Below are 17,891 nucleotides of genomic sequence, written 5' to 3'. Positions count from 1 at the left end.
CTTCCTGGGGACCCGGTTGTTGTCATGTCCAACCGGGTCATCAGGAGCGGTCAGCCAATCGTGAAGAGGAAAATGTACTACTTCAAAATGGAGATAGCGTCAATGGCACTGCCCATGCTGGCCCAGACAATATAGAGAGCAATAGTAATGGCGTCTTTTTGTAGGCACTAACTCCGCCATGGTTAACTGTTAACTGACTAATGTTATCTCATAGAACAAAAGGTATAAGATCTCTTAAGCCTGTGTTAACCTCAGACCTTATTTTCTGCATTTATCCCAAAACCCTATTCTTTCCCCATTCATTTTCCACATAGGAATGGCTGATCGAACCAGAGGTAACTCATTTCCATTTTTTAGGAAATGTTTTTTAGGACTACGTTTCCCAGACTCGGTTCTCAGGACCCCAAGAGGTTCACGTTTTGGTATTTGCCATAGTACTACACAGCATATTCAAATAATATGTTAGGTTAGTGTTAGGGAAAAAAAACCTAAATGTGCACCCCTTGGAGTCCCGAGGACCGAGTTTGGGAAACGCTGGACTAGAAGCTGGAGAGCTCTATAATGGCACAGATTCAAAGATGAGTCCTCTATCTATCTCTATGTTTTTTCCCTCATTTTGGGGGAGTGCATTGAGATGCCGCTAGGTGGCACACTTCACACAGTAATTTCATGTTCTCACAGAAACAGGTCTAAGAAAGATGTTTGACAAAATGTAAGTTTCTCATGTGATACAACAAGGAAGGAGGGAGATAAACAATATTTAATTATAAAACACTTTTTAAAATCTTCAAATTCCCTCTGCGTTCCGCTACAACTGTGGCAAAGCACTTGAATACAAAGTGTTATGTTTGGGGCAAATGCTATCACGACACAACACATAACTGAGTACCACTCTCCATATTCAAGCATAGTGGTGGTGGCTGTGTCATGTTATGGGTATGCTTGTAATTGTTAAGGACTGGGGAGCTTTTCAAGATAAAAAAAAATAAGGAAAACTTGGTTCAGTCTGCTTTCCACCAGACACTGGGAAATTAAGTAATCTTTCAGCAGGTCAATAAACTAAAACACAAGGCCGAATTTACACTGGCGTTGCTTACCAAGAAGACAGTAAATGTTCCTGAGTGGCCGAGTTACAGTTTTGACTTAAGTCTGCTTGAAAATCTATGGCAAGACCTGAAAATAGTTGTCTAGCAATGATCAACAACAAATTTCACAGAGCTTGAAGAATTTTGAAAAGAACCATATGTTGCACAATCCAGGTGTGGAAAGCTTTTAGAGGTTTACCCAGGAAGACTCACAGCTGTAATCGCTAACATGTATTGACTCAAGGGGTTAAATACTTATCTAATCAAGATAAAGTAGTGTTTTATTTGACATTTCTAACAAACGCTATCATTTTTCTTCCTCTTTGCCACTGCGGAGTATTTTGTTTAGATCGTTGACAACATTTGGATGAAGTCAAGGGGTGTGGACTTTCTGAAGGCACTGCACTCTTAAATCTCGACCTGGTACTGCCAGAGGACTGGCCACCCCTCGGGGGCTGGGTGTATGCTGATGTAAAAAGGGCTTTATAAAAATGCATTTGATTGATTGATTCTGTGCCTGAAGTTACATTGGCCCTCCAGGTTCGACAGTATTGTCAAATCAAAGACAACACTGTGGGCCACTGCAGGTCATATGGAAAACAATTAATTTAGGGCAATGTGCAGTTGGTCAGTCTTTCATGGATGGGAACTGACAGAATAAAGGATGAGGGGAGGAGGGAGGTAGGAGGCACACGGGTGCTTTTACGGAACACTGCCCCTGCTCTGAGAGTGGATATAATAGGCCTGCCTGGTGCCCTGTTTCCATGGAGCCCAGCAACAATCCATTTCAGGGTGTCAGACTGAGGAAGGCTGCAATCCCACACACTGAAGTAAACTCTCAACTCACTAAAATAATGAAAACACATTAGAGACCACAATGTGATTGCAGAATCACCCAGCAGCAAAACATCTAATTCCTGCAGAACATCTATTCTGCAGCTCCTGCTTTGTTGTCGGTTCTGCCTTCTCTCTTGATCAGTAACTGTAAAAACTGAAAACATCTAAGAAATAAGGCATATGCAAAATGGCAAGCAGGGCCAAACGGCACTTGGAATCCCAGCCGTCTTCTCTCTCTCCCTCTCTCTCTCTCTGTCTCTCTCTCTCTCTCTCTCTCTCTCTCTCTCTCTCTCTCTCTCTCTCTCTCTCTGTCTCTGTCTCTCTCTCTCTGTCTCTCTCTCTCTCTCTGTCTCTCTCTCTCTCTCTCTCTCTCTCTCTCTCTCTCTCTCTCTCTGTCTCTCTCTCTGTCTCTCTCTCTGTCTCTCTCTCTCTCTCTCTCTCTCTCTGTCTCTCTCTCTCTCTGTCTCTCTCTCTCTCTGTCTCTCTCTCTCTCTCTCTCTCTCTCTCTCTCTCTCTCTGTCTCTCTCTCTCTCTCTCTCTCTCTCTCTCTCTCTCTCTCTCTGTCTCTCTCTCTCTCTCTGTCTCTCTCTCTCTCTCTGTCTCTCTCTCTGTCTCTCTCTCTCTCTCTCTCTCTCTCTCTCTCTCTGTCTCTCTCTCTCTGTCTCTCTCTCTCTCTCTCTCTCTCTCTCTCTCTCTGTCTCTCTCTGTCTCTCTCTCTCTGTCTCTCTCTCTCTCTCTCTCTCTGTCTCTCTCTCTCTCTGTCTCTCTCTGTCTCTCTCTCTCTATTGTGGAGAGGAATGTCATGGAATCAGAGGCTCACTGTGAGTTCCCAGGAAGTCCTTTGTGAGATGTGACACCTGAAGAAAAAGGAGAGCTGCTTTAAAAAAGAGAATAGCTGAATACTACAGTATGCCATTAATAACGCACGGCACTAGAGCAGAATGGCTTTAATGTCTTAGGAATTAAGAAGAATCAAGATTATAGAAAGGCTATGCATTCCTCCTCATTACAATATATCTTCATGTCAAAGTTCAGGTTGTATGTGTCGGTCTAGCTCTTCAGCAAATTGTTGAGGGATATTGCAGTGTTCTTGCCTGTTCTGCAGCTGTGTGAGGGTCATACCGCTTTGACATAGCCTTACCCTTCTATTAGCCCGTTGCTAGGAAACCCTGGGCCTCCAGCTGATTGACTATTGGCTTTCATACAGCGTTAGGACTTAGCAAACACTAGAGTAAGTCCATATGCATATCACTGAACATGTCAAGCTTAAAGGGATCCTCTTGATAAAGAACGCCACAGGCGTGGCTCCTATGTGAAAATGTGTACATGAATACGTGCCTGTGTGTGTGTGTGTGTGTGTGTGTGTGTGTGTGTGTGTGTGTGTGTGTGTGTGTGTTCTTTCTGTGTTAGTGGACCAGGGGTCTGGTTGTCTCCGGTCTTTGTTTTATCCCTAGAGGGAGGTGGAGACAGGAGGGTTGACTAGTACTGCCTTGCTGCTCTTTGACTCTGGTTCTGTGGTCCAGATGAAAGCCCTGCCACGCACCGCTCTCTGCACCGGGCTCAGGGAAGCCTGATGTCACATGAGAGGGACTGGCTGGAATGCCACACGAGGGCCTTTGAGGTCGACTGAAGGAGCTCTGTGTTTGCTTCTGCTGCTGCTGATTCACAGACGGTTGCTCTGGCTGCTGTCTCTGTGGCTGCCTGTCCCACTGCTGTCGTCTCTGGCCTCTGGCAGCTCTCTGTTCCACGGAGGGAGCTGTAGAGGAGGCCAAAGACCCGCACAGAGGGACTGGACTGTCACCGTGAGGTAAATGTCTTTTCTCAGTCAGACATCTCTCTGCTGTATGACTAACTGAAGGGTGGTTGAGGCCCGTGACAGGAAACAGACTGAGTCTGCGGGGGCTTTTAGAGGGTTCTGTAGAGATGTCGTGCTCCCTCCTGCCTCCTTTAGTTAGAGCGTTGACGGAGAATAGCATGAAAGCTGTATTGACTTGTCCTGTAGTTGAAAAGACTGTAATCAAGCTATTTGGCAAGGTTACATAACTCAATCAAAAACGGCATCGCCTGAGAGGATGTTGCCATGAGCAGCACAGCCACAGACAGAGAAGACAGACAGGGGTGTGTGTTTATGTGTGTTTATGTGTGTGCGTGTGCCGCCACGCACAATGGGTTGACAGCGAGGGGTGTGTGCTGTTGCCGGCTAGCACACACACCTAGCTGTGAGTGGCTGAGACACGCATCGATCCGTTGGGGTTATGCAACGGGGTGTCCGGAATATTGAATTTCAGGCACGACAGTTGGCTGTCAATAATGTTAACATTCGGCTACAACCTACCAGGGTGTCATGGAAACAGGGCTGGGGCAGTTAAGGAAGCCACATCAGCAGGGAGAGAGAAGATTCCGGTTTTCTTAGAGGCCATGAAGGCGGAGGAAGAGAGGAAGATACCATGGGAAGCATGTGTTACAGACAGAGGACACTAAAAAAGACCCAACAGGATGGTGTCAAATTCTAGTCTGGGTACCTGACTTTTACTACTAATGCTTCTATGCGTGTAACAGGAAGACACACTGCATGCATACAGCCGGGAAGATATGATGCTGTGCTTTACTGAAGGCTCGGCATTGATTAGCAGAATACTGTTAGTAGCTAAACAAGAAACCGCCGACGCCTAGGCTGATCAAATCCAGGGGGAATTCCTCATCATTGACAAACAGACTTACGTTAGTCTGGCTGTTTGTGTCCCTCTTCCTCTCCCATGGTTTGTGTGTTTGTTTACCACAGGTAACTGTATCGCAGGTGCGGTGAGGTCAGCTAGGGAGATAGCGGTGTTCTACCATTGTCCTCTCTCTAACACTGGCCTGTGTGTTTTATATTCCCTCAGTCACGGATCCCATCCCAGGGCCCTTCTCACCCAGACTGACTCCCGATGCCAGCCACCGAATACAGTCACTCCCCCAGAAGTAACCAAACACCTAGCTGCAAAGTAGAGCTTTCTCTGGTCGTAACAATGCTATGTTTACCAGTAGCCAAAGATGTACACGGTAATGGGTCCTTATCCCACATCCACTCCCTTTATTGATGCACTTCTACTACATCCTTTATGTGTTCTTAAATCGATTAGCCCCGCAAAGGGCTGATGGGGAGAGACTATTCATTGACCAATAGCTCTGGTCCTCCTCCCTATCTCCATTTTCGCAGTAATGGCTTCTGTTGACAAGCCGACACAGTACTGTCCCGTATCTATCGTAATTAGGCAAGTCAGTTCAGAACAAATTCTTATTTCCAATGACGGCCTACCAGGGAACAATGGGTTAACTGCCTTGTTCAGGGTTGGTTTGTTAAGGATCCAGGATGTGATCTCTCTCGTGCGTTTTATACGGTCTATACTCCCTGCCGCTGTAGCACCTGTGTCTTTGAGGGTCTCATATACAATACAGCTTTATTCTCCATCAACACAGAATGTTGTCTTTTTTGCTATCTGTTATTTCACTGCTATTCTCTCCCTATGCAGTGAGAGGAAGGACTAAACTGACCTGCCTGGAAGCTAACTCTTGTTGCTCTACTCTCCTCTCTGCCAAACGGAAAGTCTTAACGAGCAACAGGCTGCTTCCACAAAGCCACAGGTTCACTCACAAGCCAAGCACAGATACACACACACACACACACACACGCACGCACGCACACACACACAAAGGCACACACACACAAGTACACAAACAGAGCAGCGGAACTCAAGAAGCAAAACATTGTATTGAGCACCCTGAAAAAATGTGGTGGAACAAGTGAAATGCATTTCCTTCCTGCATAAATTAAAGATAATCCCCTGTTAAATGATGTTAAGTTATGCAAGGGGAATACAAGAGGGAGCCGTGGAGGAGCATGTTATTGTGTGTTTAAGTCCTGCCTCCGGATTAGAGTGGAAGTACCCAAGGGTGCACATTGTGAGAAGAGGCTCTCAGCCAAACCTCCTCAGTCGACCAAACATCTAAATCAAATCAAACGTAATTTGTTGTGTCCACATATTTTTCCGATGCGATCGCAGGAGCATTGAAATTTCTTATGTTTCTAGCTCCAACAGTGCCGTAATACCTAACAATATAAAACAATACACACAAATCCCCAAAATTCAAATAAGAAATGAAGAAATATCATAACGAACAATGTTGAGTCCATAATATAAATATATAGACAGTATGGACAGGAAATGAATAGCAAAGGTGTGTACAGCTGTCGTTACAGTTGAAGTCGGAAGTTTACATACACCTTAGCCAAATACATTTGAACTCAGTTTTTCACAATTCCTGACATTTAATCTTAATAAAAATTCCCTGTCTTAGGTCAGTTAGGATCACCACTTTATTTTACAAATGTGAAATGTCAGAATAATAGTAGAGAGAATGATTGATTTCAGATGTTATTTCTTTCATCACATTCCCAGTGGGTCAAAAGTTGACATACACTCAATAAGTATTTGGTAGCATTGCCTTTAAATTGTTTAACTTGGGTCAAACGTTTCGGGTAGCCTTCCACAAGCTTCCCACAATAAGTTGGGTGAATTTTGACCCTTCCTCCTGACAGAGCTGGTGTAACGGAGTCAGGTTTGTAGGCCTCCTTGCTTGCACACGCTTTTTCATTTCTGCCCACAAATGTTCTATATGTTTGAGGTCAGGGCTTTGTGATGGCCACCTTGACTTTGTTGTCCTTATGCCATTTTGTGATGGCCACCTTGACTTTGTTGTCCTTATGCCATTTTGCCACAACTTTGGAAGTATGCTTGGGGTCATTGTCCATTTGGAAGACCCATTTGTGACCAAGCTTTAACTTCTGACTGATGCCTTGAGATGTTGCTTCAATATATCCACATAATTTTCCTACCTCATGATGCCATCTATTTTGTGAAGTGCACCAGTCCCTACTGCAGCAAAGCACCCCCCCAATATGATGCTGCCACCCCCGTGCTTCAAAGTTGAGATTGTGTTCTTCGGCCTGCAAGCCTCCCCCTTTTCCTCCAAACATAATGATGGTCATTATGGCCAAACAGTTCTATTTTTGTTTCATCAGACCAGAGGACATTTCTCCAAAATGTACGATCTTTGTCCCCATGTGCAGTTGCAAACCGTAGTCTGGTTTTTTAATTGAGGTTTTGGAGCAGTGGCTTCTTCCTTGCTGAGTGGCCTTTCAGGTTATTTCGATATAGGACTCGTTTTACTGTGGATATAGATACTTTTGTATCTGTTTCCTCCAGCATCTTCACAAAGGTCCTTTGCTGTTGTTCTGGGATTGATTTGCACTTTTCGCACCAAAGTACATTCATCTCTAAGAGACAGAACACGTCTCCTTCCTTAGAGGTATGACGGCTGCATGGTCCCATGGTGTTTATACTTGCATACTATTGTTAGTACAGATGAACGTGGTACCTTCAGGCGTTTGGAAATTGCTCCCAGGGATGAACCAGACTTGTGGAGGTCTACAATTCTTTTTCTGAGGTCTTGGCTGATTTCTTTAGATTTTCCCATGATGTCAAGCAAAGAGGCACTGAGTTTGAAGGTAGGCCTTGAAATACATACACAGGTACACCTACAATTGACTCAAATTATGTCAATTAGCCTAACAGAAGCTTCTAAAGTCATGACATCATTTCCTGGAATTTTCCAAGCTGTTTAAAGGCACAGTCAACCTAGTGTCTATAAACTTCTGACCCATTGGAATTGTGATACAATGAAATAATAGTCGGTAAACAATTGTTGGAAAAATGACTTGTGTCATGCACAAAGTAGATGTCCTAACCGACTAGCCAAAACGATAGTTTGTTAACAAGAAATTTGTGGAGTGGTGGAAAAACGAGTTTTAGTGACTCCAACCTAAGTGTATGTAAACTTCCGACTTCAACTGTATGAAGGATCAGCCTTGACTAGAATACAGTATATACATATGAAATGTGTAAAACAGTATGTAAACATTATTAAAGTGCCCTGCGCTTGCGGACAGAGCAGTTGCCGCTGGACCATTGCAGGTTGTCAGTGATGTGCACACTGAGGAACATGAAGCTTTTCACCATCTCCACTGCGGCGCCTTCTTCAATTCTCTCCACTGCAGCCTCCTTTGTTTTGTTGATGTTGAGGGAGAGGTCATTTTCCTGGCACCACTCCGCCAGGGCCCTCACCGCCTCCCTGTAGGCCAGGGATCATCAACTAGATTCAGCCACAGGTATCATGTTTCAGGGCAGATCCACATGCAGTCAATGTCAAAGTAACAAAGGTTTATTGCTAGAACAGGAGGCAGGCAAAACGACAGGTCAAGGGCAGGCAGAGGTCAGTAATCTCGAACAGAGTCCAAAAGGTACAGAACAGCAGGCAGTCTCGGGGTCAGGGCAGGCAGAGGTCAATAATCCAGGGTGGTGTGACACGGTACAGAACGGCAGTCAGGGTCATGGCAGGCAGAATTGTCATCCCGGGGAAACTAGAAACAGACAGGAGCAAGGGGGAAAACCCTGGGAGGCTTGACGAACAAAACGAACTGCCGACAGACAGAGAGCACAGAAATAAATACACTGGGGATAATGGGGAAGATGGGCGACACCTGGAGGGGGGTGGAGACGAGCACAAAGACAGGTGAAACAGACCAGTGTGTGACAGCGGGCCTATTTCTCCGGCCAGTTGAGGGACCCTGCTATAGGCTGTCTCTTCATTGTTGGTAATCAGACCTACCACTGTTGTGTCATCAGCAAACTTGATGATTGAGTTGTCATGGGTGAACAGGGAGTACAGGTCAACACACCCTTGTTGGGGCCCCCGTGTTGAGAACCAGCGTGGTGGAGGTGTTGTTGCCTACATTCACCACCTGGGGTCGGCCCGTCAGTTAGTCCATGACCCAGTTGCACAGGATGGGGTTCAGATCCAGGGCCCCGACCATAGTGATGACCTTGGAGAGCCCAATGTCCTGAAGGCTGAGCTGTAGTCAATGAACAGCATTCTTACGTAGGTATTCCTCTTGTCCAGATGGGATAGGGCAGTGTGCAGTGTGATGGCGATTGTGTTATCCGTGGATGGAGGCGGTACGCAAATTGTAGTGGGTCTAGGGTGTCAGATAAGATGGAGGTGATATGGTCCTTAACTAAGCCTCTCAAAACACCTCATGATGACAGAAGTGAGTGCTACGAAGCAATAGTCATTAGTTTAGTTACCTTCGCTTTCTTTGGTACAGGAACAATCTTGAAGTGGGAACAACAGACTGGGATAGGGAGAGATTGAATATGTCCTTGAACATTCCAGCCAGCTGGTCTGCACATGCTCTGAGAACGCGGCTAGGGATGCCGTCTCTGCAGAGGAGAAATATAATCAGACTTGAGATCTGGATTCCTATAGGAATATTGAAGTGTTTGTGAACAACAATTTCACAAAGGTTTATTCAGATGATGGGTGGCACAGTCGTAGGCCCTTATTATTGGTAAATGATGAAACAGCCCTACTCATCTCCTAGCTGTTATAGTAGAGACCCCTAGACATTATCCTAGCTTTACTTTTTCATCATGCAATTATGCTGATTGGCTCTATTTTCATTTAAATCACAACTTCTTAGTGTAGTTGCATTAGGCACTAAATTGGCATTTCGTCTTTGTGAGCTCACAAAAATAAAAGTTTTGCCTTCTGAATATGCACGTTTCCCTTTATCGCTGGCCAGCCAGTAGTCATTTCATATCACCATTCAGAGAGCATGTTCAACCATCAGTTTTCCCCTCCCGCTGCGCCTGTGTGAGTAGTGGGCGGCGCGCATACCAAATATCCCTCTCCATACCCAGCCAGTGTTGTACATGAGAGAGTGGAGCCACTCCGTTTCCTCCAAGCAGAGAGCGAAAGACAGGGAGGGAAGAGAGGCAGGAGGACCGGAGCGCCGACATCGGCGGTATGAAGCGAGTGTAGCATCTTAGCGCCCGCGCCAGAAATTCAGATTGTTTTGCTACAATTATTTTTTTTGCGTTTAAAATTCAGTTTGCCGCTGAATCGGAGACTATGGAACTGACTGTATCCAGGGTGCTGATTTCCATTGCGCAGCTCCTGGTTTTCTGCCAGATAGGTAAGGAAGATATTATAGATTATTATATTATATTATATTATAGATTTTGATAAGTGCAATGATGTATGTGTGATACGCATTATCAGCGGTTTTTGCTGGAGTGTGCACAGCCCATGTCAGTAACTGGCTAATGTTGTCTCTATATTTGATGCTATTGTGCATTCACTCAACGGTGACATATTTGACACTAGCAAACAAATAAAGACAGGGACCATGGAGAATTTAAAATGAGCATCCCAAATGCCACTCCACCTGACACATCTCAGGACACATCTCAGAACTATTTGGAGAAATTACACTGTTGATTTATCATGAAGAGACTTTTAACATTTGGAGAACTTTCTTCATTTTGATAGAAGCATTTCACTTGATATTTCAAGAGGACTAATTTGTAGGCTGTTAACAGAGTGTTTCTGATGACATTTGGACATGCCGTTGAGAGCCTTTAACTTGATGTTGAAAGCCATAGTATTGATCCTTTAAAAGGTTTGTCTTGTCTATCTACTATTTCCCTGGCATGAACACTGACAATAGGGTCGGTTTCGTGGATGGTTTTCTGGTCGAAGATTAGATGGAAAAGAAAGAGGAAGTGCTTTTGAGAGATTTGATATCTGCCATCTGCTTTTTCCGTTTCTTCTAATCCCTTGGCTGAGTCATTATCTGTGATCTAAAAGAAGCATCTAAGAGATGGACAGTTTTGCTATGGGGTTTTATGGGAATTGGGAATTATGGGGGAAATTATTTGGAGGGAAAAGAAGGAGGGAGCACATCTCTAAGCCATCTGTTCCTCAATATGCCAGGCCACCATACAGGAGTTGGCTACAGACACACACACACACACACACACACACACACACACACACACACACACACACACATACACACACACACATACACAAACAGCATAAGACACTCATCCTGTGTCTCACAAATAGACACATCCATCTGCATGTAAGACTATCACCAATTTGACTGTTTGGATACAATCAACACATTCACACCATGCCATATGTAAAAAGAGAAAGAAAGAAGATATATATATATATTTACTGTAGACTAGATGACGGTAATTAGCCTAGATATGAACAGTGCAGAACAGTACATTAGGAACTCATTGTAAAGTAACAGCTGTGGTGTGTGCCAGTGTCAGGGTCAAGTTTTGGCCACGGGTGGTGAGCATGGCTAGGGTTAGTTTTCAATTCAGTCGAGACCGGTTCAGAAAGTGGAACAATCCTCATAGAAAGCAATGGATGATTGACTGAATTGAACCCCAACCCTGATCAGGAGAGCCCCGGGAGAGTTCATAAGCAGCAGCGTGGTAATGACATAATACCCATTGAGCAGAGCCAGCAGCGCTATAGGGCAGGCTCTCTTTATTTCTCTGGGCTGGGTGGACAGGGACAGAGTTAGTGTACGTGCGAGGCTCTGAGAGCACACAGAGTCTGTTAGTTCTACCATCAGAGAATATCTCATCTGATGCATCTGACGCTGATGCTGATCAGTGGATCACTGTGGATAATGTTGCCCTATTATGTATCTAAATGAGATTGTTGTAACACCATCTATGGGCAGGGCAAGAGTGCCGTTCCACTTCAAAAAGCACAAGCATTTCAACACCCACCGTATCAGATTGTTTTGAAATTGTTTCTGTAGTTAGAAAGAGATACGATTACCTTTCCTGCAACATTATTTTGTTGAAATATCATTTTACCTCTGAGAAATTAAGCTAATTACAGATTATCAGATTATCAGATTATCAGATTACATCCAAATTTGGCCATTTAAATGTATAGGATTCATATAATATTCAAAAAATCATAGTACCTAACATCTGATTTGGACCAAACTTTTTTCTAACAATGAGTTCGACATGGGGAATCCAACTAAACTGTTTGAAGCCACCCACAGATGCCACACCCCAACAACAAATCCTTAGTATCTGACAAGTAGCATGGAGCTGCGGCTTGGAGTATTGCTTCTTCACCCTATGTAATGTATTCCCAGTGAATTTGATCATGTTTTTTCCCCCGTTTAGATAAATTATTAATTGAAGTTGTTACGTCCCATCCTACATCCTGGTATTGGGGCTTTTGACAAGTTCTTTGAATTTCTCATCCAAATCGGATGTTAGGTATATGTATTGAATATTGAATTCATGTTGAATGGATTTGGGTGCAATCAATTAGCTTCATTTCTCAGATATCAAGTAATATTTCAACAAAATAGTGTTGAAGGATTGCTCACATTATCTGTTTCTAACTACGGAAACAATTTCAGAACAATCTGACATGGTGGGTGTCATGGCTTGCTGAAATGACATGGAATGACCCTAGAGGGTTATTGAATGAATGTGAAGAATTTATCTTCCACACTGTTATCTCAATGGGTGTGATTGGGATGTATGAAGTAACGTTGTTATCTCAATGAGTGTGATTGGGATGTATGAAGTAACGTTGTTATCTCAATGGGTGTGATTGGGATGTATGAAGTAACGTTGTTATCTCAATGGGTGTGATTGGGATGTATGAAGTAACGTTGTTATCTCATTGGGTGTGATTGGGATGTATGAAGTAACGTTGTTATCTCAATGGGTGTGATTGGGATGTATGAAGTAACATTGTTATCTCAATGGGTGTGATTGGGATGTATGAAGTAACATTGTTATCTCACTGGGTGTGATTGGGATGTATGAAGTAACGTTGTTATCTCATTGGGTGTGATTGGGATGTATGAAGTAACGTTGTTATCTCAATGGGTGGGATTGGGATGTATGAAATAACAACACGAGATGGTGAACTTTCGACTTCAACTGTAAGTGCCGATACAATATGTATCACGATATATCACACTTCTATATGTATTGTGACTTGATACTGAGATTTTCTGGGCGATTCAATGTTAAAAACCTATTGCTCACTATATGTCTGCTACAGAGGGACAACAGAGAACCATAATAAAAACGAGTTTTGATTAGTCAGGGATATAAAAGAGCTGAAAACATGTTGGCTCACCTCACCATTTAAAAAGAAGATTGTGACCAACCTATAGGAGGATATGTTTTGGCGCTGGTACAACCGGCTAGCGATAACTCATGTTAACTACCCAGCAACAAATAAGTACATCAATGTCATAGAATCAATGTAACATAGTCAAAAATATTATCACGGCCTCCCGGGTGGCGCAGTGGTTAAGGGCGCTGTACTACAGCGCCAGCTGTGCCATCAGAGTCCCTGGGTTCGCGCCCAGGCTCTGTCGTAACCGGCCGCGACCGGGAGGTCCGTGGGGCGACGCACAATTGGCCGGTAGGGGTGTCCTTGTCTCATCACGCACCAGCGACTCCTGTGGCGGGCAGTGTGCGCTAACCAAGGTGGCCAGGTGCACAGTGTTTCCTCTGGCGCATTGGTACGGCTGGCTTCCGGGTTGGATGCACGCTGTGTTAAGAAGCAGTGCGGCTTGGTTGGGTTGTGTATCGGAGGACACATGACTTTCAACCTTCGTCTCTCCCGAGCCCGTACGGGAGTTGTAGCGATGAGACAAGATAGTAGCTACTACAACAATTGGATACCACGAAATTGGGGAGAAAAAGGGGTAAAATTCCAAAACAATAATATATATATATATATGTATTATCACGATACTTTTTTCTAAAAGTTTGTGTTCTTCTTTGCTGGCCAATCAGACCTACAGAATTTAATTTTAACCTACAGAATTTTACCCCTTTTTCTCCCCAATTTCGTGGTATCCAATTGTTGTAGTAGCTACAATCTTGTCTCATCGCTACAACTCCCGTACGGGCTCGTATCTCTTGGCCGACATGAACAGATAGTTGATGCTCTCTTTAATAATGAGCTGTACCAGCAGCAGCATGTGTGTGACTGTAACAGTTGCAGTGTCATCTCTTTATATGACTTGACCGTTATTTAACCAGGTAGGCCAGTTGAGAACAAGTTCTCATTTACAACGGCGACCTGGCCAAGATAAAGCAAAGCAGTGCGAACAAACAACAACAACACAGAGTTTCACATGGGATTAACAAACGTACAGTCAATAACACAATAGAAAAACTCTCTATACGGTGTTTGCAAGTGTAACTACCCCATGTGGATGTGGTGAAGGTGGGTGAGCCTGGGTGAGTGCTGTTATTGGATCCAGCACCATTAATTAGGCTCGTTTACTCTTCTCTAAACCCACAGTGTATAGTTAATTGGCATTTGGCAGCATGTCCACTGCAGTTTCCTTTGAACCTTGACAGAATGTACATGGAATCAAGAAAACAAAGCCCTAGACTAGAGCACCAGATAATGAAACACAATGAAAAGCCAGAAGGACTATTAAAAATAGAATAGGAGTCTTCTACTGAATAGACACCTGCTAGTGTTGCGGACGCAAAATGTGTCTGGGTCAAACCTGTAACCAATTGAACTGCAACCTGGAATCATTACGTCCAATCATGCTCATAAATAATTACTGCTAATAAAACCTTTATTAACAGTGTATTATGATACTATTTATAATAGGAGCAATTTGCCTTAATAAAGCAACATGACCTGTGAATGAAGCCAATCATACACCTGATGCCATAGAACCCAAAAGGGCTTCTTCAAATGAACGGTTCCGTTTAGAACCCAGAACCCTTTCAGAACTCTTTTTTCCCCCCTAGCTCTGTAAATCATGTTCCTTATCAAAGCGACGTCGCCTAAAGAGACCTGTGACACATGCAGATGATGCGTGGCAGAGAAACTGTCTATTAGCCGTCGAGATTTGACTGGTTCACCCCTGGGTGCTTTATGACGTCCTGTGATCTACCACATCTGGTCATTAGTCCCACGGTGTAGTTATGTCATCCTAATGCTACGTACGTCATGAGGAGAGAGCGAGAGAGAGAGCCCCCTCTCCCCCTGGACGATCAAATGATCCATGTCTCTTAATGTTTGTAAAAAAAGACGTCCACGGGACCTCTCTCCGTCTCTCTCTATCTGATTAGATTTGTTTTCCATCTCGGCCGTTGCTCTTAAATGTTAAATGAGTTTCGTCTAGAGTTAAACGTCGACGAATCACTGGTATGGCTTGTCTCCTCTTCTGATTTCAATGTCGGCGGTTTGGATCCGAGGAGAGAGACAGATGAATGTCGATCTTATCGGCTGTACAGCTCTCTGTTTAGCCCCGTGTGTCTGTCTTCAGAGACGGGAGTGTGAGTGGGTGTGTGGGTGTTCATGGAAACAAACATAGAGGCAGGATCTCACTTCACGTACCATGTTTCTGTAGGCAGGCCTTTCTCCCGTGACAGAATCCATGGAGGACGTTGCACCCCCGAAGTGCTCATGCTGAGTCTCTCTTGTCCCTCTCCGTGTTCACTCTCTCTTCTGCTTCTCCGTCATGATTATTCACCAGTACAGGGTGTTTCATCAGACTATGCAATCTAATAGAGGATGTCAACCGTAGTCATGGTAACATGTACTATGGTAAATTACTCGAACGAGATGATCTGAGGGAACTGCTTGCGCTCTAGACAGCTTGAATATGTTCAGTCTAATGTATGGGTGGAAACTCGAGTTAGCTACGCAGTACGCCCTAGGCACACATATCTCAAGTTATGATCTAGCCCTGTAATAACAACAGAAGATTTAGAGCTAATTTGGAACATGTGATTTGTCCCACATCATGGTTTCCCCTCCCATGTCTCTCTCATACACGGACGCATGGATGCACACGCACACACAGACACGCACTCACACCACTTTGCCACCGCTCCGTGTGTAAAATGCGATTAGACCCCGGACGGACCGTTACGCTGCAGCTCAGAACAGAGCCGCTCTGTCCCTCTGTGCTGCCAGCACAACAAAAGTCTTCATGGAAGTACGAATCTTGTTCAAAATATTTCCTAAAGCCATCTTATGTGTCTCTCTTTGGGTGTCTAAAACAACTACAGTGGGGCAAAAAAGTATTTAGTCAGCCACCAATTGTGCAAGTTCTCCCACTTAAAAAGTTGAGAGAGGCCTGTAATTTTCATCATAGGTACACTTCAACTATGACAGACAAAATCACATTGTAGGATTTTTTATGAATTTATTTGCAAATATGGTGGAAAATAAGTATTTGGTCACCTACAAACAAGCAAGATTTCTGGCTCTCACAGACCTGTAACTTCTTCTTTAAGAGGCTCCTCTGTCCTCCACTCATTACCTGTATTAATTGCACCTGTTTGAACTTGTTATCAGTATAAAAGACACCTGTCCACAACCTCAAACAGTCACACTCCAAACTCCACTATGGCCAAGACCAAAGAGCTGTCAAAGGACACCAGAAACAAAATTGTAGACCTGCACCAGGCTGGGAAGACGGAATCTGCAGCTTGGTTTGAAGAAATCAACTGTGGGAGCAATTATTAGGAAATGGAAGACATACAAGACCACTGATAATCTCCCTCGATCTGGGGCTCCACGCAAGATCTCACCCCGTGGGGTCAAAATGATCACAATCGAAAATCATAGAAAAACTAACATAGACAACCCACCCAACTCACGCCCTGACCATGCTAAAACAAACGACAAAACAAAGGAATTAAGGTCAGAACGTGACAACATCAGGCCTGCAAGTCACATTTTACTGGCTTGCAAAGGGATGTGTAATTTCAATTGGAATTCAGGCATACAGTGCCTTGCGAAAGTATTCGGCCCCCTTGAACTTTGCGACCTTTTGCCACATTTCAGGCTTCAAACATAAAGATATAAAACTGTATTTTTTTGTGAAGAATCAACAACAAGTGGGACACAATCATGAAGTGGAACGACATTTATTGGATATTTCAAACTTTTTTAACAAATCAAAAACTGGAAAATTGGGCGTGCAAGATTATTCAGCCCCCTTAAGTTAATACTTTGTAGCGCCACCTTTTGCTGCGATTACAGCTGTAAGTCGCTTGGGGTATGTCTCTATCAGTTTTGCACATCGAGAGACTGACATTTTTTCCCATTCCTCCTTGCAAAACAGCTCGAGCTCAGTGAGGTTGGATGGAGAGCATTTGTGAACAGCAGTTTTCAGTTCTTTCCACAGATTCTCGATTGGATTCAGGTCTGGACTTTGACTTGGCCATTCTAACACCTGGATATGTTTATTTTTGAACCATTCCATTGTAGATTTTGCTTTATGTTTTGGATCATTGTCTTGTTGGAAGACAAATCTCCGTCCCAGTCTCAGGTCTTTTGCAGACTCCATCAGGTTTTCTTCCAGAATGGTCCTGTATTTGGCTCCATCCATCTTCCCATCAATTTTAACCATCTTCCCTGTCCCTGCTGAAGAAAAGCAGGCCCAAACCATGATGCTGCCACCACCATGTTTGACAGTGGGGATGGTGTGTTCAGCTGTGTTGCTTTTACGCCAAACATAAAGTTTTGCATTGTTGCCAAAAAGTTCAAATTTGGTTTCATCTGACCAGAGCACCTTCTTCCACATGTTTGGTGTGTCTCCCAGGTGGCTTGTGGCAAACTTTAAACAACACTTTTTATGGATATCTTTAAGAAATGGCTTTCTTCTTGCCACTCTTCCATAAAGGCCAGATTTGTGCAATATACGACTGCGTGTTGTCCTATGGACAGAGTCTCCCACCTCAGCTGTAGATCTCTGCAGTTCATCCAGGGAGTTTTTCCTAGCCACCGTGCTTCTACACCTGCATTGCTTGCTGTTTGGGGTTTTAGGCTGGGTTTCTGTACAGCACTTTGAGATATCAGCTGATGTACGAAGGGCTATATAAATAAATTTGATTTGATTTGATCATGGGCCTCTTGGCTGCATCTCTGATCAGTCTTCTCCTTGTATGAGCTGAATGTTTAGAGGGAAGGCCAGGTCTTGGTAGATTTGCAGTGGTCTGATACTCCTTCCATTTCAATATTATCGCT

The 17,891-nt window shown here is 44.0% G+C and overlaps 1 protein-coding gene across 2 annotated transcripts in view; it reads left to right on the top strand.

The window, feature by feature from the left end:
* Positions 1-9,767: 9,767 nt before the first annotated feature.
* The window catches only part of LOC109864626 (receptor-type tyrosine-protein phosphatase zeta-like), a 58,118-nt gene continuing 49,994 nt past the window's right edge, over positions 9,768-17,891 (top strand). For both annotated transcript variants that reach the window (XM_031797999.1, XM_031797998.1), the window contains exon 1: positions 9,768-9,996. In XM_031797999.1, the coding sequence (XP_031653859.1) occupies positions 9,933-9,996 (64 nt within the window). In that variant the 5' untranslated portion in view covers positions 9,768-9,932. The remainder of the gene's footprint in view (positions 9,997-17,891) is intronic.

The sequence above is a fragment of the Oncorhynchus kisutch genome, linkage group LG19 (assembly GCF_002021735.2).
Source record: "Oncorhynchus kisutch isolate 150728-3 linkage group LG19, Okis_V2, whole genome shotgun sequence".
In the NCBI taxonomy this organism is placed as follows: Eukaryota; Metazoa; Chordata; class Actinopteri; order Salmoniformes; family Salmonidae; genus Oncorhynchus; species Oncorhynchus kisutch.
This window is presented reverse-complemented; position numbering and strand designations above follow the sequence as displayed.